The 24608-nt window shown below is 37.2% G+C and overlaps 2 protein-coding genes across 2 annotated transcripts; one reads left to right on the forward strand and one right to left on the reverse strand.

Annotated features, from left to right (window-relative positions):
- Nucleotides 1–1085: 1085 nt before the first annotated feature.
- On the reverse strand, nucleotides 1086–6124 carry LOC105284895 (40S ribosomal protein S12, mitochondrial). Its single transcript, XM_011348727.3, has 5 exons — nucleotides 5967–6124; nucleotides 5634–5681; nucleotides 5519–5566; nucleotides 1493–1717; nucleotides 1086–1368 (listed from the first exon to the last, which is right to left on the reverse strand). Exons 1-5 carry the CDS (start codon nucleotides 6028–6030, stop codon nucleotides 1238–1240), a joined length of 516 nt encoding a protein of 171 aa, XP_011347029.1. The 5' UTR covers nucleotides 6031–6124; the 3' UTR covers nucleotides 1086–1237.
- A 449-nt stretch (nucleotides 6125–6573) lies between these two features.
- On the forward strand, nucleotides 6574–9058 carry LOC105284894. The gene is made up of 5 exons (XM_011348726.3): nucleotides 6574–6796; nucleotides 6913–7828; nucleotides 7917–8124; nucleotides 8411–8543; nucleotides 8836–9058. Exons 2-5 carry the CDS (start codon nucleotides 6949–6951, stop codon nucleotides 9001–9003), a joined length of 1389 nt encoding a protein of 462 aa, XP_011347028.2. The 5' UTR covers nucleotides 6574–6796; nucleotides 6913–6948; the 3' UTR covers nucleotides 9004–9058.
- The last annotated feature ends 15550 nt before the right edge of the window (nucleotides 9059–24608 follow it).

Genomic DNA, 24608 nt, shown 5'->3' on the forward strand with positions numbered 1-24608 from the left:
TCGGTGTCTAGCTTGTATCGATGTGCAAGGACAACATTTTGAAATGCGTCACTAAATCATTGCGTAGATAATTTTTATTTTTGTGAAAAAATCCGTTGTTACTTATCTGATATTTCTTTTCAATATTGGTTTATAACTTTGTAATAAAGCATTTCTAAGCAAACTCGATATAAGAATTTTTTCTTATTTCCACTAGTAGAATATGCTCCCGCAGTTTGTCGGTTAAAACCCGGGACACCCTGTATGCTGCTTTTTCTTATACAAAAATCTTCCTTTGTCTCTGAAATAAGGGTTTAGATTCTCATTATGGGAGCCGGTCTTCTCAAAACATCAGAATTTGGTCAGCATGTCATATGGTCAATAGTCGGTAGGTGTGTGGGCGAATAGAGGTTGCAGGGTGCAGATGCGCAAAGTTCATAGTGAACCCTACAGTAATAACGCCGAGAGAGCGAAGGCTGCGTCACAATCCTTTCCCCATTGTAGCATCTCGACACCGGGGCGTCCATTGTCCATCCGCCGTTATCCCAGAAAATGTCACCGAGAGATGCGTGGTTCAGGTAACGGTAAACGTAGGGTGCGATTTGGTTCGGAAAGTGTGTCAAAGGATTGTAATTTGCAGAGCCAACTTGAGGCCGTAACCTTTTGAAATTGCTTTTATTTTTATGCATTGACTATATCGATTAATTATGCAAACTAGGCATTATTTATTCTCATCAAAACATCATAAATATGAAATTTGTATACCTACCTTGAAGAAAAGCTTTGTATCTTGCATTTAATGATTCGGCAATTAATTAATCATTTTGATAGTAAAATTTCAATGAAAACATCGAATTTAGATATTGAATAACGTAAGCTTCACATTATACGTTTTTATTACATAATAAAGCAAATTTGTTTCAACAGTTTGTAACATTTTTTGTTATTATATTAAAAGACTTTATTGAAATTAGAAAATCAATATCATTGAGAAATTGAGAGTATCCAGAGAATTATCGCAAATATTGTTTCCTTAAAATTATCCCTTCAAATTAGGAAATCTAGAACAGTGGATGATAAGAGTTGATTAAAAAACACTTTCTTCAAATATTTCAGCAAATAATTGTTCTTATTTATCATACTGTACACAATACATAATCGATAAAAATAATTAATGATGGTATTTTCAATGATCTTTGTATGTTCTTCCATATAAACGTATCACTTTCTATCATATTATTAACAGCTGATTTAATAATTAATCGCGCTTTATTACATGTGGTAAGTCATATTTTCCGCGTACGCATTTTATTTTAACACCAGGTGTATCTCGCAACCGTCCAACTCTGCAAAGCACTATATTATGTTCTTGCAGATTGTGGCCGATCCCTGAAACAATTTAATCAATTTCAATATTCTAATGCACGAACTGTAAGACACAACATATTTTTCACAGAGCAACATATTTAACTCAACTACTAAATCGCTTTATGGCTTTAATTGAAAATCTTACCGGGGACATATGATGTCATTTCTTTGCCATTCGATAATCTCACAACAACGCATTTTCGATTCGCGGAATTAGGCTTTTTCGGTTTTTTAATGACAGTTTTTAAGACTACGCCCTTCATGAATGGATTGCCATCGAAAGGATTCTTTGAAGGTTTCCTTTTCCTATACGGGCCATTTCTCTTGTGCATTTTGATTAACGAAGTTGCTAATCTGGTTTGACCTAATCCTGGATCGATAAAAATAATCATGCAAACATTCAATTATTAAGAAATAGAAAAATCTAAAAGCAGAATTGTCTTGAAGTGTATCGAATTAATTATCAGAAATGAGAAAATTATGTGATGACGTTATAATGATAAACATAATAATTTTTCCCTGAAGGTATTGAAACATTAGTCAATATAATGACCGTAATTATCAAATTTTACGAAAGTTTTCACAATTTCGAAATGAGTTTGTTAAGTCCATATCAGATTACGTATTGGAGATTGATATTTGAAACTTGAAATTTAAACAATCGGAATGTAATAGGCAACGCTTCACGCAGGTTAATATGTTTTAAAGATAAGATGAATAATGAGTTATATCATCAAAATATAATTAATAGCTTCGACTAGTGTTGCGTATGTGATTATAAATATAATTTGGGGAACCCAGAATTCTGTTTAAGCTTTTATATATATATATATACACGTAATCTGATATGAACTTAACAAGCTCATTTCGAAATTGTGAAAGTACTTTTGTAAAATCTGATAATTACGGTCATTATATGTATATATATACGCTTATCAAACCATTTGATTTTATAATAATATCTGTACAAGAATAATTAACAATAACTAGAATTTAATTTTAGTGAAATTAAAACGCATTTATATCACTTACATTCATATCCAATATATTTTTCTTTGTTCAAAATTAAGCTTAACATAAAAGTAAAACAGAATGTTATAATTATGAATGTTAAAATATGTGACAAGTATATATAATGCGAATCGTGAAATATATTTAATGAGATCGTATTAAATAAGATTTATTTAAATAAATAATTGTGAAAATAAATGAAAGTTATAGAAAAAATGTAAATTTGTTCGTGAAGAAGTGTAAAAGAGTCAATTTTAAAACATCTAAAAAAATGGAAAAAGTATCATGGTCAAGTACAAGGAAACCGCAAATTCTTTCGTAAACATCTTATAGATCGAAGAAAGGAACAAAATCCCAGCGGTCAGAATATCAAATATGATGGACGCCTGACATCTACAAGCCGAAAGAACTTCTCTTTTACTCAAGCGTGTAAAAGCTTGTTAAGTAATATTGTTATGAAAGATTGCTAGCCGCCGTATTCAGACTTTTGCATCTTTAAAGTGCACATCTTTTCACATCGCGTGCTTTTCATGAAATAGCGAATAGTGTTTAATAATGATGTAATAAACGCACATGCACATGAATGTATACGTTTCATTCGCAAGATAGTTGCTATCACTTGAAGAATTCCAATAAGATTATCATGACGCTTTGAGATATTTTATGATAAATTTATTCGTGGTTCATGTGATTATTGTAATTTGTATTTTTCCAAATTATTCTTATACACTTTTAAAACTTCATTTGATTCAATATACTTTTCTTCAGTTTAAATTTTAATATATAATAACTTAATTCTTCAATTCTAAAAAAACGTACCTCGTATATTTTTGTAATTTTATTTATTTAATATTTTTGTGCCGTCTGGAAATTAATTTGGTCTATTAGTAAATTCGTTTATCAATAACATCGATATATGTAATTATTATATTAGCAATGTGTTAAATTATCAATATGTTAAAAAATATCAACATGTTTAAAAATAAATAAAATTTTATATCTTGGATAGCAAGTATAATATAATTGGAAAAAACTCGCGAGAAAATTTTTAACGATCGCTAGAAATATCTTCAAAGAAAGTTACATGACAGCGTGTCTAATGGAAAGAATGCTCGTTAGAAGGTAATCATTCTCTCAAAATGAAAAGTGACGCGACAATTCCTACATCAGTTTGGCAAAAGCGTGACCTTCTGCGATCAGTTAGAAAATTCTTTCCGTTGAGGGAAGCTACACTATTGTTGTTCATTTCGAGATCACGCTGACCACTGTCCGTCAATACGACAGATGTCCACGAGCACTGGCTAATCCGACCTTAGGCTTAAGTAAGCCAAAAGGAGCTATACATAGAAGGCAAACCCCTTTCCCCAAAGATGAATGCGCAAGATTACATTGCGAAAATTTTCGACGTCGCTGTTACGCCTTTGTTGCATAGTTGCAGGTCTTCCTTTCCTCTACCGCTACTCAATTCTCCAAAAATGGTCTTTTGTATCACAGAGTGCCGATCTTTTATAATTGAAAATATCCATATTTAATAATTTAATATTTAATAAAAATCACCGATTGTATTATATTTATACTGTAATTTGTAAAATAAATACTGATATAATAAACTCTCTGACTTGTCGTGTTAAATCTCAGTTTTTATTATATTTCATCTAAGATTTGAAAATCCAAAAATTTATAATCTTCGAAAAATCAAGATAAACAGCGCTATGGATATTTGTGAAAAGGACCCGACATTCGAATTTTAAGTTTAACAATAAGCTTAAATTTTATTACTTAAACTGTATATGTATATGAACTCTTTTCCAGATATTTATAATTGTTTCTTAAAAGATTTAAGCTCACATTGCATACAATAATTCGATATTTAACCGTATGGTCCAAAAATACTAAACATATACATTTCTTGCAATGCAGAAACTAAATATATATACATAAAGTTTACGTGTAAAAGTTCTATACAAGATATCGATATAACGAAATGCAGGATTTCCGATTCTGATAACTCGTTTGCGGACGCTCTCACGCGAATAATCCGTGAATACCCCATGGACCCTTTGTAGGGTTGCGAGAAAAGAGGAAAGGGGAAAACATGCGAAAAGCGTCCTCCTCCATAGCATCTGATTCCCCCCAGTGACAACTGGTCAACCGCAAATGGACATGTCACCCCCCTCAATTCCCAGTGATTTTCATTGGTCACACCGTTGGCACCGTCTTTACGCAGCGCGAGTCTTTTCTTGCGAAGTGGCCGAATAGATTCCTTTTCGTATTTCGACATCTCTGTCCGCAGGGATCAAAGAGGTGAGGGCTGCGCGCATTTTCGCAGCGAATGAATGCCGCACGCGATGGGAAATTCGGTGGACTTCCTTCGAGGATCAACCACTCCTTTCGCTCGCTGGATCCGAGAAAATCGCGAAGATATGTATCTGCGAGGGACGCCCACAAATGGGCTTCAAAGGGAGCAATCTAGTTGCACTCGCAAACAATAGGTCTTTGATATTTTATGTTAAGTTGGTTACCAAACGACCGATCCATTTTATCTCTTTTCTTATCACAATTTTAGCTTCGTTTAAGATTTTGCCATGTAGAATTTAAAAATTTTTTAATTTTATTTACCTTTTTTGCTGAAGCTTGCAAAATATGTATTTGAAAATATGTATTTTGATGTTTAAAAATTCGATAAAGTTGCAAGCATTTGAGTGGAGCATCGCATGAGCCGTATTTCTTTCTTATTGCGCATATATTGTCAATTCCGAGAGACTCCCTTTTTGCCATTATACATTAAAATAAATCACGCCTTTCTAATTGTTTATATGCTTCATTTAATTGCTTTATTTAATTCTGTGTTGTTCACAAAAGATCAAGATTAAATTCTCTACGATTATGAGAAAGTTAAATCCTTCGAGAAGACAAAGTAAGACTATACATGAAGCAAATAAAGAAACTGCGGATTTTTTTCAAAAAAAGTATCAATAGGCAAATGATATGACAATATATAAGTTTTTCTTAAAAAAATATATCCAATGTTCTTAGCTTGAGAGAAAGAGACAGTGTTATGCAAAAAGTTAATAAAGAATTCAAATCATTAATGTATATGATAAAATATTGTAAGGATGCATTTGGAGACAACAAATTAAGTTTTAAAATTTTATATTACCTTGCAATGCAGTGTTTAAACATGTTCTTGTGGCGTTTAGTATGCTTCCTGTTAATAAATATTTTCCAATTTTAATTCATTATCACATTAATTGCTTGTTACTAGAGAAAATTACCTGGAATATAGCTGTTCCCGTAGAAGTTTGCTAAACTTGACGTGCTACCTAGAACAAATAAATAACAGTGAAAATAGTTTATTCAAGCAAAAAGTATACAAAAGCAATCGTTTCCAGCATACATGTATCAACGATAGATAGAATATTCTATGTCATGCAAATTTGATTTTGTATTGTTTTTCAATAAATATAATTTGTATTGTTCCAACTATTATTTCGCTATTTAGTTAATATCTACATTTATTGAAAAGTAGATTAGATTTGTGGATTACAGGTTAGGTAAGTATCGAGAGTATAACTTTGTATCGTGACATAACATATCACCGGATTTACCTTGAATGGAATTTGTTATACATGCTCTTGCTATGTTCATTACGCTTCTGACCAGGACATTCATGATTAAGGTAATTAATAAACTTTTTCACAGATAACTTAACCTCACTTAATGCTTCCCATACTACTAGATTTTCGTTTAGTATCGAGGAGCATACGAACTATTCTATGGCGTGTATAAAGTAGAAACTCTACTTACCGAAGGTAGCTCTGTTAGCAACAAAAGATATCGATTTAGTGTTTTTCGTTTTTTCTTTATATACATTTCATTTATATTATATTTATTAGTTTATAATACATTCTTCTTAATAAATTCTTAATACAAATTTTATATAATAACGTATATGTACAATATGTTAAAACATGTCACGTCAGTTACCGACGAACATATTAAAAAAGGTTTTTATTATATACTTGTGTTTAAACAATGAATAGTAAATTAAATAATGTATAAACAAAAAATGTTAAAACTTTTGTTTTTAAAAATTATAAAAAACTTTAATAACTGCGTGGAATTAGTTCCCAAGTGATAATCTGTATAAAGTATTGAAAAAAGTCATTCAGAGATGGCGATGAGATGTAGATGCAAGCGCTCACGTGTCGATCCGGAGAAACGATGGAATACATAACCTCTTCGGTTTGTTTGCGATAGACTATGAAGCAGTTGTACAGCTATTTTATTTAAGAGATTAAATAACAATTAATTGTATCAGTCGACGACGAGTAAGACATTCTAGTGTCCTTTTGTAACTAATTATGATAGTTCTCTTAATGAAAATTATTTCTTAAAGTACATGTTTAACCACAAAGAAAATACATATCTTTTCCCGGTAAGTTTTGCTTATATTTCACAAATTTTATACTCGACAGATACGTATTTATATTAAAGGCATGTGAAAAAGTATTAAAGTCATTTTACTACTGTATTTTAATTATTTATTAACAGAATTGGTCACGGTAGCCACAAATAATTAACAACTACATGTTAATTCACAAAACTACAGTTATGTTGAGAACTAAATGTGTTTTACGTCTAATGTCTTTCAATGTGCAAAGTACATGTCAAGCATCTTTCAAAAAAGACTCCACAAAGGGTAATAGAAAGAAAAAATTAATGAAAGAATTTAAAACAGTATTCGGTCAACTAGTAGAAACAAAAGCTGAAAAGAAAAAGAGGCTGAAATTGGAGGAAAAGGGAAAAATTCCCCAACAGGAATCAAACCAAAATAATACAGAATTATTCTGGGTTTTGGAGAATTGTCACAAGAATCTCCAAAGCATTACAGTACCTGCAAAATCAAAAGATGAAGTTTTTGAAAGTCAGATTGTTAAAAATGAAAAGAATATTTCTTTACCAGAGAAAAATGAGACTGTGCGGGAAATAGATGATGAAATTTCAAATCAAACGTGTAATTTGTCAGTAATGACCAAAGCTAGTAGTAATAAGAATCGTAATAAAGTTATATCCGCAATGGAAACTTTATGTCCTGATCAAAATGTAAAAGAAGATGGTAATATTCATAATAATGCATCATTGCCTAACTCAAATGTATCCAACATGGAAAATGCAAATGCAAAATATAATGTGCATTCTAATTCTGAAAGACCATCTAATATTATTATAAAGAATCTACTATCTTTTCCAATTATAAGCAATAAGCAAGAATCCTTTAAAGAGTCAACTCAGTCAACAGAAATATTGTCCATATCTGGATTGGATGATCCAAAAACGTTCAAATTTCCCAGCGTAACTAAAATTCTCACGCACACCATGCCATTAGAGTCAAAGCTGGCTTTAGAGGCATGGAAAAAAAGAATGATAGAAAAGCTTGGAGAAGAGGGATTCGAAATGCATCAGAAAGGTATTCAATCAACTATCCTGTTTTATGCTTTAATGACTGTAGAAAGTACTGTGTAAAACTAGGAAACCTTTTTACTGTCGGTATATAGCGCTGTTAGAGGATGGAGCATCTCTGCACACGTGTATAGCACAAAATTTGCTTGGGAAAGAATTTGAGCTTCCTCCAAGAACCGAGCCGGTGTTTAAGAGCGTTCAATCTGTTTTGGAAGATGTATGCCAGGTGAAAGCGATCGAAACGCACGTGGCTCACACAAAGTTGCATTACAAGGGTGTAATTGATTGTGTAGCGTCTTATAGGTAAAGTAGTTTTAGAGTTCTCCTACGAAAAAAATTCATTTCCAAACGGGACGCTAGAAATTATTGCCCAAGTTTTAGATAGAAAATAAATGCTTTACATAATAATTAAATTAGTTTATATTCGTGAAAATACAAAATACAACTTTCTCAGTTGTACATTATGTGAAAGATCTGTAACATACGCAGAGTTATATTGACTTTAATCTATCAATTCTTCTAATAACAACGTCCAAAATAATCCTGCATATTTTTCTTTTCGTGTTTCTCGCGCGGATTAAACTTACAGGGGTGAAAATTATGTAATCGATTGGAAGAAATCGGACAAGAAGAAGTTGAATCTGAAAGAAACATATGACGGACCTGCACAAGTCGCTGCGTATATCGGAGCTATCAATGCTTCTAATCTCTATCCTTTTGTGGTAAACACATCATGATAAAAATTTTATCTAAAAAGTATAGAGATACATAAATTTGTAGAGTCGCTATAAAAGTTTCTTTGATATTTTCGAATTGTTGCCATTTGTCTACTATAACTTAATCATTAGATTTGAAAACATTATGGATATTAATTTAAACAAAAATAATTATACATTATCTATAACGATTTTCGATAATTTTGATTTTTGATAAACGATTATTACGATCAGTTGTTGCAAAATATTTCAGTGTCATGTTAACTTTCATATCACAATTATGTTGACTGTTTCTCAGATAAAACGCGGACTACTCGTAATTGCTTACACATGTGGTACACCAGCATCGGTACACGAGATATGTAACAACACGTTGCAGCATTACTGGACGATATGGCTGCATCGCCTGCAGAAATACTACGTCGAAACGGCGAATAATGATGACAATGAGAACATTCCCCAATAAAACACTAATGTACCAACGTGCCACGTATATTCATTAAAACTTTCCCATACAGAACCAATTAAATTCTTATCCGTCAGCCACAGGTAATTCTCCGCAGAGAAAGTTTTTAATTCCATCCCTTGCGCGTCAGAAGTTGCAATAATCTATAGTCTTTGGGGAGTAGTTGGAAAAGCCTCACCGCAGGTGGGTGGAAACCGGAGGACGCGGGGTACAGCAAGAGAAGAGGACCGCGTCGATACGGTGACTTATTAAACCTTATGGTGGGCCCGGCATTTATGATTTACGAGTATGTATGCATTTAGCAAGCCGTTCGTGATAACGTGATTATTATTATAAAAGAGTATATTTTTATAATGAGAATATACATATATTATGTATGTGCGAGATAAATTATAATCTGTTAAATACAATGTTTTCTTTTATTAAAAGGATGTACGTATAATGTAACGCTTTATCACGCTCTACTGTATTTTTAAAGCTTTGAAAATCACAGAATCCGAAAAGTTTTTAAATTAAAAGTTTTTATAGGTGTGTCATTTTCGTAAGTTGACAATATATATTGTATCAGATGCTTGCAAAAGTTCATAGAATAAAAGTTATTTTTATTTATTAATAACAATGAGATGACATAATATTTTAATCAAAGTATTGGCCATTGCTATCAATAACCTTTTGTTACCTTTCGGGCAATATTTGATCTCATGCTGATAAAATGACTCATCTTTTGAGGCAATCATTTGTGATCTTATGATCTTACTTTTGCAAGCACCTAATAAATACATTAATTCTTTTACATATAATGTTATGCCCTTTTCTATCGTGAGATATTCCAGTATTTTTAACTTTATTTTCAATTATTTTATTATGATATTTAATACTGAGCTGGTTCGTTAAGATTATCTCGTTCCCGAGAAGTATCTTTGATTCCGTGCTTTTGCATTACAAGCGAAGAAGACTGATAAAAACGTAACAAATGTACCGTAAAAACTGATCCTGTCGTCGGGATGGTCGGTTAACATACAGCAATTATAACTTTCCGCCTGCAGATCTGAAGGGGGTGCTCTGTTACGCGGCTCCCTATTACAGAGCCTCATAAACATTGCGTCCAACCCCTCGTGCGCCCATGGGGATCGTAAACTAATGGTGAAGCGGTGTAGCGGAATTATATCGTTCGCTGTGTTTCCGCATACCTGGATCACACACCAAGACCGAGAATATCGCGTTAGGATATCAGATATTGCACGTCCTTTAAGTTCTGACGGCGCCATACGTAGCGATATCGATCCGGTAACGTCGCGCCAATACATCATCAGTTTAACGAGAACTCGAAATTTTCACTTCAGATTTTTTTCAGCAAGTTCATAAGATACTTCATTGACATATTAACGTTTAATTTATTTCCATGTATTCAAGTCGATTAAAGAAAAATGCTATGTTAAAGGGATCAATTTGTACGTTTCCTTAAAATCACCGTTGAAAGAGTTCGTGTAGCACGCACGTGAGAAACGCAAACGCAGCATGAAGTCGCGGAATAATCGCAAAATCCTACCAATGAAACCGACGGCATTGACTCGGTGAAAACGTCGTTGCGGCGTATTTCTTTCGTTCTTTTGTCGGGCAGCAGATCAAAAGAGCGAGGAGGTACTGTGCCGCAATTTGTTTTCGTAATATAAGATAACGCTGCAAAGTGAAATTTAGTGCATGCCGCGGATTATCCGCGCGCCGCTGCCGAGAATTCCGTCGTTCGCGTCTCCCTGCGTCCTGCTGGAGGATCCGCGCAAAGACAACCATATTTTCGGATTAGACATTTAGCGGGCGCCCGGCCCCAGATCACTCTAAATCTCCCGGCTAATCCCTGCTAATCCTCCCATAACAGCGGCATATTTTCATCGGCTGGTCCACCCTCTTTGAACGCGAAGAGTTATGAAAATGATAACGTTAACTCGTCGGACGAGTCCCCCTTTCTCCGCCTGCGTCTCTCTTCGTCTATCGAACGCACATTCGCCGGTGAAAAACTCGGAAAAATGTGGGAACTATCGAATTCGCAATTTATCGCGGACCTAGAGAGGAGGATGCCCTTCGAGCGATTCCTTATACTGCTCGTCCTTAATGCAGCAACGAAGGGAGACGGATTTTTATTAACTCTATAAGTCGACTCTATAGTCCAACGAACGTCAGCGAATTCTTATTCTACCGAAAATATGAAAATTTCAAGTAACGCTTAATTATTTTGTATCTCGAGATATGCTTTGGGAATTATAGATAAGTTAAAAATACTGGAGGTGGAAAAGGAAGAATTTAACTTTTTAGAGAGACTTATAACATCAAAACTGATAATATAGAAATAATATAATACTTGTAAAAGTGACATTTTCATACTATGCAAAATGCTATACTAATGCAAAAATCTATTATTGGGGCCTCTTTTCACGTGTTACTTAACTCTCCCAAAATTGATGCGTTTAAAGTCCCCTCGTGACGGCATTGCGCTCAAAACTCGTCACACGCAACATCTCTTTCTGAACATAAAACGTTCTCTCAAGCATAGTGTAGGTGGCACAAGTCAGAAGCAGTCGCGAAATTATTCTACGTGACAGAGCCGCCGTATTTCTTCCATTAATAACCGGTCGAGCAGGCCGCTTAAAACTTTCCATCCGGGCGCGTAACAATCCCCGGGAGCGTAAGCGCGTCTTCGAAAGATCGCGATAGCTCTCGGCTAAAGTCGTCGGTGAGCAAACTGGAGCACATCCGAAATTACGAAGTTTTCATCGTCCTGCCGACGCCGAGGAGTCGTTCCCGACGTCGATATCCTTCGGCGAAGTTCCGCTGGCGGTCCGCATCGCTCTTCCGACGGGTAACCGCGACGAGTGCTCCTAATGGCGAAAAGTTTATAAATACAAGGGAGTTCGACGCTTCGAAGGAAAATCGACGAGTACGATGGCCGAGGATAAAAGCAAAGCCTCGTCCAGACGATTCGCTTGCCCGAATTAATCACCCTCTTCGGGAGCGCGCGTCGCGCAGCGTCGTGCATGAATTATCGATCGTTTGCCATGCGCGCCGGTCACGCTACATTTACCTTCCAATAATAATTAATAATCAAGCGAAGCTTAAACGCCAGGGCCAACTAACTACAAAGGACCGGATTACACGCGAGACGAAAAACAACCACGTGCCAGCGTCCACGTCGGCCAGTCAGCTTGAACGTGGCCTTTCTGGTCCCTCTGCGCCGCTTTATACTTTAACTTTGGGAACTGATTACTGCAACATTGCGGCAGACAAATCGATAGGTAAACAGTTGCCGATAAATTGTCATTCGATAGTTTTTCTTGCAAATAGAAGATACTTTTGTAAGATACTTTTCGAAAATGATTGTTATGTTAGTCATTTCTCTTCTTATTATTTTATTAGGTGTATATTAGGCATGAGTTTTACTTTTTTTACCCTTTTTTAATTCAATTATTTGAAATTGAAATATATACCTGTAGTTTTGCGGGTTTACAATGTTGATATCAAGTCTTCGAAATGTTATAATAACATAATGATTAAAAATTCTTTAAATTAAATTAAATTAAATTATATTACATTCTTTTAAAAATTCTTAAATTAAATTAATTAAAATTCTTTAAATTAATTTCTTTAAAAAACTTCTTTAAAGTAAATTAAATTATAAGTTCCTCTCTATTATTAGAATATAATATATTCTAATAATGAAGAGAAGTTTCAAAAAAGGGAATACTAAATCTCATGCATATGCATAATCATGCATACGCAAATTAAAACGACCGTTTACTGTTAGAATATTTCATGTTTTAACTATGAAAAATACATTCCTCACTACTTTATTTCGCGTATAAAAATCGCCCTCCACGGTGTTGCACGTACTAACAAGAACAACTTGCTGTGCTTTTGTAAAATGACCATCGTTTCGTAAACACTCTGCCAGCTGGCTTATGCACTTACGCGCTTATATTGCCACGTTTCCACCGTGGCTTCTCTTTGGGGACTTGCTCAGGTGCGCACCTGTGGCCAATTAGGAAACGCGCATTAAAAGCGATTCAAACTGCGTCCTAAAGCGAACATCGCGTAATTGTGTCGCGTGAGCTGTTAGCTCACCCTGGACGCGTGTGCGTAATAATGCGGTATCTTGCCGAGATCGATAAGACTGACACGGATAAAGCGGCTACAGGGTGTATCCAAACGAATCTCGTCCTCCTTGCACAAGAATCAAACATTAATATAAGTAAAATAATTATGAGCGATAAAATTTGAGCAAGATTTTTTAATAATAATAATATCTTTATAATACATTTAAAAGATATAATGCTTTCCTTTTTAAAGATCCTTTTTAACTCCTTTAATTTGTGCAATTGCGAATATAAAGTAATTGATAATATAAAATAATTGATAATTCTTACTCTTTTCGTGGATATAGAATATTACAAATCTAATCAAAAATTTTGAGGAATCAAACAGGTAAGTACATGAACCACAAGACTTTGAGAAATTAATGTTTCCAAAAAGAATATAATCCGGGAATTTAACATAAAAAGAGATTCGGTGAAATACGCTTTAATGCAACAAAGAACAACGTAATTTTTTCCTGTGCTTTAGATCCTAAGCCAAATTATCACTAAATGTCTTGGCACGGTCCTGAAAAGCGCCGATTAAAAGCGTCGGGTCAAAGCAAAAAGGGGGTCAGAGGGCAAGTAATTTTGCCGTGTGTCGTGAAATTCGCATGCTTTCGCAGCCGGTTGGCTCGTATCGCGAAACTGCCGCGTATACCCGGTGTATTCGTTGTGCAATACGTCATCGAGCCGCTCGCGAGCAATTTCACGGGGCGCTATATCTCACCGGGGGAAAACTCCCGGCAGCTGTATATTGCGAAATCGGCGAGAGATCTGCCGCAAGCTTGAAAATATAACTCCGGCTACAGAGCGAGAGCCCATACTTTTAGTATTTTTCCTCGATGCTCGCGTTTCTCTCGAGTTCGCGCGCCAGATTTTGGTCCGCCTCGCACGCGCGCCCGACACGACGCAAAGAATCAAATTGTCTTCCCCGATTTGCACCAGATGCACCGAAGTAGATCTTCCGTCAGTGATCCTCCGACTTCGCGCAATGAAATTATTTACCGTAACCTTTCAATTCTCACCGTCACCGTTCCCTCACGATTAAGACCGAGATTAAACTTTGCTGAAACAGTGCAACATTAAAATATTCGTGATTTGAACTGTTTTACTCCCGATCTCGTCCATTTCAAACTTTGAAATCGCCTTATGCAGAGAGTTTTTATTCTCTCTTAATCTTTTAATCTATTTCAATATTCTTGATCTTCAGTTTTCTCAGCTCTTCATTCCTCAGCTTTAATTATGCAATAGTTTGAATAAATAATAATAAGAACTGCTTGAAAGACTCAATGTGGGACGCAGTTGCTATTGTTAGTTATTCTCTGTGTAAATTGTATATTTATGAACTTAAAGTATGCGCGATGGCTCCAAAATGCCCTGTGTTTCTGCACCTTTAATTCAACGAATATGAATGTTTCACGGGATGCTACAAGTTTATGAGACGTTTGAAAAATTTTCAATTTTCTTCATCTCGACCCTAGGCGCAGACTCAACCTAGAGCTTGACTATATAGTCCAAGTTACGTGTCTGCATCTGCAGGCGTAGTAGAATCGCCGAATGTTCTTTTAGTTGTAAAAAATGGTATAATTATGCCAGCAGAGAAAGAGAGAGAGAAAGATTCAACTTCGTGAGAAATAAGGCAACAGCTGCCGCGGAAACCGTGATCGCGGATTTTGCGGTGCGACGTTCTGTTGGATGAATTTCAGCACTTTTCAGGCTACTCCACGAGTTGTCATTGAAAAGAAGTGGGTCTGGCGAGGTTTCTTTGTCGACAAGTAATGGTCGATGCCGGCACTTAAGTCTTCCCCGCAGAGAAAAATTCCGCGGGAAGTCGACGTCGCGCTGCACCGCCGTCGCAACAGCGCAACGTTGGAAGTGCATTACTTAATTAAACTTTATCCGTGAAGTTATGCTGTTCGTAAAAAAAAAATAGGAAAAACCCCGCAGCGGTATTTTTCGGGTACAGAAATCACCGGGTTACTCGAAAGGAGATTAAGAGCAGTGAGCGTGGCTTCGGTGGGGGTTTCCTCCCTTTTTTCAACAACAACGTTGTTAAGCGAACAGGGTCAACGAGATTTTGTACCCACGGGAATTATTCGCGCAAGTTGACGACAATTCCCGTCGAGTCCCGATTATCGATCAGCGTGTTCGAGAAACCGAAGCGTACTGGAGTGCTAGCATACCGTAAAGAGAAGTTACACTGTACTGACGAGTTGTACACACGCACAGTTGCTGTAAGCTTAACGTTTTGGAAATTGTTTCATTCTGGCGGCTATACGCATAATCAAATATGGTAAATAAATTAATGATGGAATATTCAGTTGAAATAATAAGACGTTATGGTCTTATTTACTGATGCAATAAATCATAAATAAAAATTATGAAGATTTTGCTTTGAGGAAGAAGGAACATCCCTCAAACTTTTTCATCCTCTTAAAGTCTTGGAGCAAACTGTACGCTTCAGGGTAAGCGTGTCACATATTTCATACTTTTCTGTCGATTGCATCGTCGACGTCGTGCTGATAATTTTGCATACACACTGTGATTAATAATTAACACATAAAAATTGATAATAATTGAATCGGCGAAGACCTCTATACGTTTTGAGTGCAACTTTATAATACTTTAATCAGAGACGTGATTTTCTATCTTACTCTTTTAAGACTTTACCATCGAACTTTTGAATAGTTTATGCATCGATCGGTGTTACTTGTAAAATAAATTGTATCGATAATTGCATAAACGATACACTCGTTCAAAAATTCAAGAAGTCTGCCGCTTCTAATTATTTCAAACCTCTTATACAATACTTATATCAGTATAACAACGTCAGGATTTACGCAAAAGTGTAGCATAAAATTCTTTTTCTGGACAATTATATTCAGATACCGAGCTGACTGAGAAGCACATGGAGAAACAGTATAGACATTTCACTTCTGTCACATTTCATGTGACATTTCATTTCTGTCTTTTAATCTTAACTGTCAGTCATGACTTCGTTGTATGGCTATTCACAGGACAAAACTCGGTTCTCCTCGTGCTTCGGAAGCTCGCAAATGCAAGACAAGATGCAATTTGCAGCAGCTCGCGGTCGTTTTCGCCGACCGGAATTGATGTTCTTCGCTCGAGCTCCATGTCGATCGACATGCCCGAGGAACCGTGCGGAATTCCACAAGCGGCTTGGGGGACATGGTAGTTCGAGTGCGTCCGCAATACTGCGGAAGAGAAGACGCGCGCGACGAAAGAGAAAGAAGCGGGGAAAACGCTCGATTTCACAGCCATTGGCTCGAGAAAATGCGGCTATACGGGGTAGTCATGTGCGCCGGAACGTGCATACGCGCGAAAGCGGCAGCGGCAGCAGCGGCGACGGGGGTGGTAGATGCAAAAGTGCCCCGTTACGTGTGCAAGGACATGCTGAATGCGAACGCTATAGATAGGGTCGGGGCTGTGCTAGGTAGAGCAACTCTCGCGCGGTTTTGCACGTGCGCGCCGATGCGTGCGTGCCCTGCAAGTGCATAGACGACTGGAAGAGCGACGAGAGAGGCGCATGCCGCAGCGAGAGACCACCGCTTAGCACGCTTAGCACCGTGCATTTCCTTTTTTTACTCGCTTTTTTTCCCGAATCCCGAATGTGATGTGGTTGCAAAGCACATTCATGTCTCGGAAGAGGAAAAAGCAGATTACGCGAGGTATTCCGTCATGTGCGCGCATCAATCTTCAAGAGCCTCGATAGAGAGAAACAGATCTGCCTCAAAAAGGATTTAACTGCAAAAAAAGAGTTTTTCTGGATTTCCTACCTTTCGGTCCCATGAGTTTATTATGTTATAAATCTATTGACGTAATCTCGTTATTTTACCTCGCCTCGACATTTTGCAGAGCAGAGATTAATTTTAAGATAATTAATTTAAGGACAAGTTTTCGTGAAATACGATCAGATATAATGCCGTATTATCGAGATGTTTTCATTCTACTGTTTTAGTATATTTCTCATTTTGTTACGTGGTCTGTCAACAAGTATGAAAGGATAAAAACTAATTTTCGTCAGATACAATAACTTTTAGGTACAATTCCAGGTCTCAAAAGCTTTTAGGTAAAAGCTTACAGCTCGTGGAGCTCGAAGGTGAAACTTGAAGCGGTTTGCGGCATTGCGTGGAGCTATACGAAAAGGGCAAGGAAACGAAGGGTAGGTGGGAGTATCGCACGCACGACGTGGCAGGAGCCTTCTCGGTTAAATGAGGCTAACTCTCTCTCTCGCTCCCCTTCCCACCTTTCTCTCTCTTTCTCTTCCTTTTCCTTCCTTCCGCCCCTTTTATCCCGTCATTCTCTCCCTCGCAGCCTCCGCTCCTACCCTCTCGCTCAAAGTCGAACTCTCACCGTGTCGAGCTCACTGGGCGCGGCCCCGCACCGACCGAAATCGATTTTGGAAAGACGAAGAGGGCGAGGGGACGATGGCTACGCGAATGAGAAAGATGTGATACAGATTACGGACCAGCCAGAGTTCCTTCTGATCTCCTCTGTATCGGGAGAGCTCCCTCTTTCCCGACCCGAGGAGGTCGCGGCTGGTAAGCAACCCTCCTACTCCTACCAGGTCTATCTCGGTCATAGCTGAGGAGGACGCGCCAAAGCGCGTCTCCATGTGCCATGCACAGCGATTCCCTGGCTCGCGCCAGGATAGCCCGAAATTGGGATCGTCGATGCGGCATGTCGTGCAATACCGGGGGAAGCACGGTGGTGGGATGCGCTGTGAGTAATAAGCGAGAGACACCGCTGGGGAAACGCGCCGGAGAAAGGAAATTTCGTGGATGAAAGTCGCGTGCGAAACCGGTAAATTGGGTTCCTAATGGAGATGCATGGGACACGAGATTTTGTTAAACCGCGATTCTTCTTCGCACCTGTGAGTTTTCATTCTGAATGCGAAAGATAATGTTTCTAATTATAACTTACAAAATATGGTTTTAATCTGCATTTTTCATCTCCACGCGCAACATTTTAATTATATGTTTCATGATTTAACAGTCAAGTTTACTCCTCAAAATCTGTTTTATATTAAAAAAAAAACAGGAATATCCATGTCCCAAATTTTTCATCACGTTTTATCTTTTTATAACTTGTATCTAGAGACAAAATGGATTAAATAAGTGTACGTACATATATACATCGGCAGATATATCTATCTAGCGCATTGCAGAGTACCACTTTGCGTTGAAAACGCGCGGCTCGCTTTATAAGAAAGGGCTCGTTAGTTTACGTCAAAGAGCGACGTCGCGTAACAAGACGCAAACATGTTGAAATCTAGGGAAATACAAGCTGAAAGCAGAAGCCCCGCAAATTACGCGATGCAACAAGAATATGCGGTATTTCATATCGGCTCGTTATTGGTCGTCACATTTTGCCGCCTGCAATCTCGAAAAAGCAGAGAATTTGATGAAAAATTAACAGTTGCTTTCCATCAGTGAAATTATTGATTTCAATCTCACGTGTCGGTGAAAAGCACGAGGTATCATTGATTACATCAAGATACACGATGCAGATCAAGCAGGATGTCGAGTCGGGATCTTCTTCGATCTGATGTATCGAGAGGATTGCTATTTTCGCGCAAAGGGAGGCTTGACAGCCACCCCTCCCGAGAGAACGAGCTTATGTTACGCGACGAGCAAAACTTATTCTCTTCTTTTTGTCTTTATAGCCTGGAGATCTATCCTGCGCCTAGATAAACCAGAAACGTGCCTGGAAAACTCGCAGTTTCAAGAAATTAAACTTTTACATGTACGATCCCCATATCTCAAGTCATACTGTTTAATTTTTCAAGAAATTATAGGTTCGCTGTACGACAAAAATTTTTATGAGCTCTTAAAGTATAAGGCTATCGAGATTCTCACTTTCGTTGTATTCCATTTACATATTAAAATATGCCACGCACCTGCATTGGGGGCTTTATACCGAGGAGCTACATCTGTGCATGTAACTAGTGTTTCTCGATGAGTTCTATGAACGAGATGGGTCGATTGAATTTTGCCCAGGAGGGTCCAACCTGCGTTTGAAGATTAGATTTTAAGCCGGCGCTCGCATGTATCCGGTTATCGAACATTGAATTTTCCTCCCGCGGGGCGGCCGGATTTTTTTTCTCTTTTCTTTGAAGCAGCTTCATACTGAGATACGTACCACATGTAACTGCCAGGATTTCTATGGAAACAGAATTAATCAATGAAAGATGAACCTTTAATTATTGTCATCGTCCGCATTAGATTGTTACTCATTAAATTTAAAATGTTAATATAATATAATTATATTATATTATATTAACTCACGATTATATTTACAACGTTAATATAATATAATTTGCAGATTTATAATGCATCATGTTTTTAATATAATTACATAACGCGATGTAATTGTATATTTATAATTTATATTTTAATTATATTTATAACTTTCATAGTACACATTGATAAATAATTGATATGCTTTACATTATTGATATTAATATCGTTATTAATAATGTAATTAAACGTCGATCTAAAATTCCAACGAAATAAAATATTTATTTGTGATAAATAGTTCTCTCCATTTAATCTTGTATTATAAATTACAAAACTTAAACTGCTGGTTCAAGATTTTTATTCAAAATTTTTGTTAGAGATCAACTTCATGAATTATTCAAACAAAATTCAGCATTAAAGTTAAAAGGCATCTTGTGAAAACAACTTAATTACTGACAAAAGAGAGATATTTTCAGCGCGTCTTTCCGTCTAACAGAAAAAAAGAAGCTTAACAATTCATTCTTGATCGCCGTTCACTAGTGTTTTCCTCGAGGAATTTTCCGCGAGGCGACGGCGCTCGTGGTCCCGTTGTAAGGGGATCAATACCGGGTCGCCCAACGCCAACGAAAGCTTCTTTTATCCCGTATCGGGACACATTCTCGTCTCCTTCGGTTAGGCGTGAGTGCCGTATCGCCATCACGGTCGACCCCGAGGAAAAGTCGCGCGACCCTTCTGCCAGTTGCGTGAGGTGACGTTTCGCCTTGGGCAAACGGCGTACTTCCGCTTTTAAATATTTCATCGCCGCTTAATATTCTCGAAATGTCACGCTATACTTTAAAATTAAACTCACGTTCGTATTCATAGTGGAGAACGGATCTTGTTGCAAACTAATTTCATTCAAAGACTCGTTTTCAGGCACCTTCGCACTTTTACGAGACTAGGAGAAGGGTGTAATTTTCCCTATCGCTCTTTATAATTTTCAACGATATAATTTTGATTATCGCATTTATAAAAGTATTCACGATTTGAAGTTTTTATTAATTTAATTTTAGTTATTTTATTTAATGACACGTTTGAGATTTTTGAAGAAACAGAGAGAGAGAGATACTCTATCCTTTCCGCGGTATTATTTACTCAAGATCCTTGAAACGTAAAACACGTCAGCGTTCTGTTTTCGTGACTTAAAAACGTGGCCGTCTTGTGTTTGCAATTTTTTTCCGCGACCATGACGCGAGTTTCGGTCGCGAAATTCGATCAAACTTTCTCGATCTCATCCCTGGATCCTCCAGAGAGAACGACGCCGCTTCCAACTCCGATGAACTAGATGCGCAATGCGCACGAACAAGTCGTCTCTTTAAAAAATGCAAATGCTGCAAATGCGGATATGTGCGGAAATCATATCAGTGATGCATCAAGTCCAATGCATCGGTCCGAACAGCATAGATAAGCTGAATATTCGAGAAGGTTAGAGGCGCAGTGGGTACATGCAAAAATAATAAGATGTCTCGTTGCGACACAGGAAAGTATGTTCTCAAGAAAAGTAAAGGAAGTGAGACGTTGCACTAAAATAACTAGACACATTTCTGGTTTTCTTTGCAATTTTGACAATTGCCTTTACTTTTGACAACTTTGACACGAGCTTCTTACTTCTTAACTCATTTTTTATTTGATGAATGATTTCTTTTGATAGAACCAATTCTATCTTGGTCTCTGCCCAGATAACACGCCTGTCTGAATGACATCTTAAAGACGTCTTAAAACTGACGTCATAACGATGTCTTTCTGATAGTTTTAGAAGACGTCTTATATAAGAATATAAGACGTCTTTTAGACGACATAATGTTATCTGGGTGTATTCATTAGCTCTTAATATATTTCTTCTTTCTATATTTTAATATTATTATATATTACTATAATATAATCATTAATATTATCATTTGCGATTATTAAGATTGTTACTATCCTTAATACTATGATAGTATTAAGGATATTATACTTTGATGTAAAAAAATGTGAAAAGTTTACATCTTGGATTTTTTAAGAAATTCGAGAAAATTTAGTCTTTCATAAGTAAAAAATTTAAGACATCAGTTTAGCTATTATTATGAAAATCTAAGCTTTCGAATCTTATTTCTTACTACTATAACCTAAATTTGAATATCACCAAAAGTATCTAAAGTAAAATGTTAAAGATTGCGTTTGAGCAGACATTACCGAGGAAAGAGCTATTCGAAATTGTTAAAGATCCATAGATGAAAGAGAATGCGATAAAGACGCTTCGTACGTACGCCATGTGCTACGCTAATTGCTAATTGCACGTCAATAAATAATCAGTGCGCATTTAAGCGCGGACGGGCCGGAATGGCTCGAAATTTTCACGGTAACTCGAGTTTGCGAGTTCTCTATCGCTTTGAGAAAACCTTGTCTACCTTGCGCATGCGGAAGGCGCGGATCGCGCAGATTGTAACAAATTTAAATGCAAAATTATGTTTGCCATACGGTGCTCCGTATCTATCTACCTATACAGGGTGTCCCGGGTTTTAACCGACAAACTGCGGGAGCATATTCTACTAGTGGAAATAAGAAAAAATTCTTATATCGAGTTTGCTTAGAAATGCTTTATTATAAAGTTATAAACCAATATTGAAAAGAAATATGAGATAAGTAACAACGGATTTTTTCACAAAAATAAAAATTATCTACGCAATGATTAGTGACGCATTTCAAAATGTTGTCCTTGCACATCGATACAAGCTAGACATCGACGTAGTACAGAATTTGTTACAGTACGACATTCCTGAAAATTTGGTTGCATCTCAGTAACTGAATTAGTAATTCGTTGCTTTAAATCTTCAAGCGAGATTACTTCTGTACTGTAAACTTTATTTTTTAAAGTTGCCCATAAATAAAAATCAAGAGGCGTTAAATCGGGCGATCTTGGAGGCCAGAAAACCGGTCCTCCTCGACCAATCCACCTATGAGCATAATGTTCATCTAACCAGTTTCTAACTTGTCTAGCATAGTGCGATGGACAACCGTCTAACTGTATCCATAATCGTTTCAACATAGTGAACATGAATACATGTGAATACACATAACATAAACATCTTCGACCTTCCAAATTCTACACTATGTTCCGTTGTTACTTATCTCATATTTCTTTTCAATATTGGTTTATAACTTTGTAATAAAGCATTTCTAAGCAAACTCGATATAAGAATTTTTTCTTATTCCCACTAGTAGAATATGCTCCCGCAGTTTGTCGGTTAAAACCTGGGACACCCTGTATACGTAAGTCATTCGCCTGCACTCGGACGAGTCTCGTGCAGGCGCAAAGTTAACGTAGCCCGGTAATCAGCCAGTTGCCGGGGGACCGTTATGAGAAACGTGTCTGGCATGGCGTACATCCAGTGGTAATTAAATTGTTGCGCCTACATATCCGTCTACATAGTCGCGGTCGTACTAAGTAACCTGTCGTCGGATTACACGAGACATGCCCTGCTCATTCGGAATCAATCCACGTCGCGCTACCCTAATTCGTGCCGCCGCCGACTCGTTTCGCGGTATCTACCCCCTATTGCCGGGATACGTATCGATTCGCCTCCGCCACACGTCCCTGAATTTCAGCCCAAAAATATACGATCGACCTCGCGACGCGACTCCGCTCCATTGCGGAGTTATTATTTTCGAAACCGTGCGTACGAAACGAACGGATCAAAAATACCGTATATCCATGCCGCCCATCCTCATAAAAAATGGATCTCCATCGCGAGCGCGAGTGCGTCACGCAAATAGAACGGAGATTACACATTTTTCCCTTTGAAATACACGGCGAAAGTTAGGTATGCTGCAACATTGTTTAACTTTGACACCGTGACGCGGAATCCACTGATCCTCAGCAGAGTATTGTTCATCTCAATAGCTGCATGAAATGTAGATCCCTTTGAGAGATTTAAATGTTGCTCTAACATATTCTAGACAAAATGTGTAAAAGATCCAACTAGAAAGTTTGTCAACATGTATAATACAATCTGTATTATTAACAGAATATTTAAAAAATTATTAGAAGAATGCTACGAATTATTAATCTACCTAAATATATAATAATTGGTTTAACATCAAAGAGTACGATTTCAATAAAAATGTCTTTTTGATACATTTCCTGACTTCGTTCTGCGAATGGGCAAGAGAAATTCTACACTCAAAGAGCTTCGCATTTTGCTCATGCGTCGTCGTATCAATGTCGTCGCGAGCGATCGACGATCATATTTGAATAACTTTTCATCCCAGCTGGTTCTGCTAGGCGACAATGCTCGGCATCGAATTGAAACCCCGATCATTTCAATCGCAGCTCGTCGAATTGTAGCTATGAGCTTCTCTCGGTGCCTTTATTGGTCCACATCCAAAGGAAACGCAGAGGATCGATAGAACCCTTTCAATTTTCATCTCTTTCCCAGAATGCTCCCATGGCAGTTAAGCGAGGAAGAAAGATAGCAACAGCAAGATTGCGCTATAATTCGGTGTGTTTCAGGTTCAGGGATCAGGCCGTAAAGCAGGCCGGGACGTGACCATAAAATCACTCGCAAACTCACCGGTGTTGCCCGACACCCACCGTAACGCATAGTAACCCAGCCGCTCCCGCTTCATTTCCTCGTTAATGTTATACGCCTTTATAGATGCCGGCATTTTTCTCCCCACTTTATAACGCCGGTATGTATCGTTTATTTCTCAAACGAGCTACTCGTGCTTTCTAGCCGATGAGTTCAGAATTTCTACGCAATTGTTTCGAAAATTTCACAAGCGATAGTGATCAATTTTAGTAATATGTTCGAAAGTAATTTTTCCAGAAATTACACTTGCAAAATAAATCAGTCAATAAGTTGTGTTAAGGGGTGAAATAGTCAATTTAGATAAATTGTAAAAATTGCGTAGCACTTTCGCAAGCGCAGGCTAAAAGAAGGGAATTCTACTCGATATACGGTGTTATTCAACCGTCAAAATGTGTCAAATGTATATCAATATATCAAAAAGTTAATCTTCCGGCGTCGACACGCCAGCTGCAGCAGTTTAAAACTATTCTTCCGCACTAGTGAAAGATTGCTAAATCGTGAGTTTAAAAATGTGAAATGCCAGCTGATCACTCAGAACTTTTGAAGCGAGTAACTCCAAAGTTGGAAAGTACTATACTTTCTCAGAAAATCAGTATAACATTCATGCATAA

The sequence above is a fragment of the Ooceraea biroi genome, chromosome 5, assembly GCF_003672135.1.
Source record: "Ooceraea biroi isolate clonal line C1 chromosome 5, Obir_v5.4, whole genome shotgun sequence".
NCBI classification, from domain to species: Eukaryota; Metazoa; Arthropoda; class Insecta; order Hymenoptera; family Formicidae; genus Ooceraea; species Ooceraea biroi.

Bases quoted from the DNA above. Each gene is read 5' to 3' on its own strand.
- LOC105284895 (XM_011348727.3), bottom strand. From the start codon at position 6,030: ATGAATGTCCTGGTCAGAAGCGTAATGAACATAGCAAGAGCATGTATA. The intron at 5,567-5,633 runs GTAATTTTCTCT...ATTTATTAACAG, and splicing joins CGGGAACAGCTATATTCCAG to GAAGCATACTAAACGCCACA. The intron at 1,718-5,518 runs GTAATATAAAAT...TTATCGATCCAG, and splicing joins TTTAAACACTGCATTGCAAG to GATTAGGTCAAACCAGATTA.
- LOC105284894 (XM_011348726.3), top strand. From the start codon at position 6,949: ATGTTAATTCACAAAACTACAGTTATGTTGAGAACTAAATGTGTTTTA. The intron at 7,829-7,916 runs GTATTCAATCAA...GTCGGTATATAG, and splicing joins ATTCGAAATGCATCAGAAAG to CGCTGTTAGAGGATGGAGCA. The intron at 8,125-8,410 runs GTAAAGTAGTTT...TTAAACTTACAG, and splicing joins GATTGTGTAGCGTCTTATAG to GGGTGAAAATTATGTAATCG.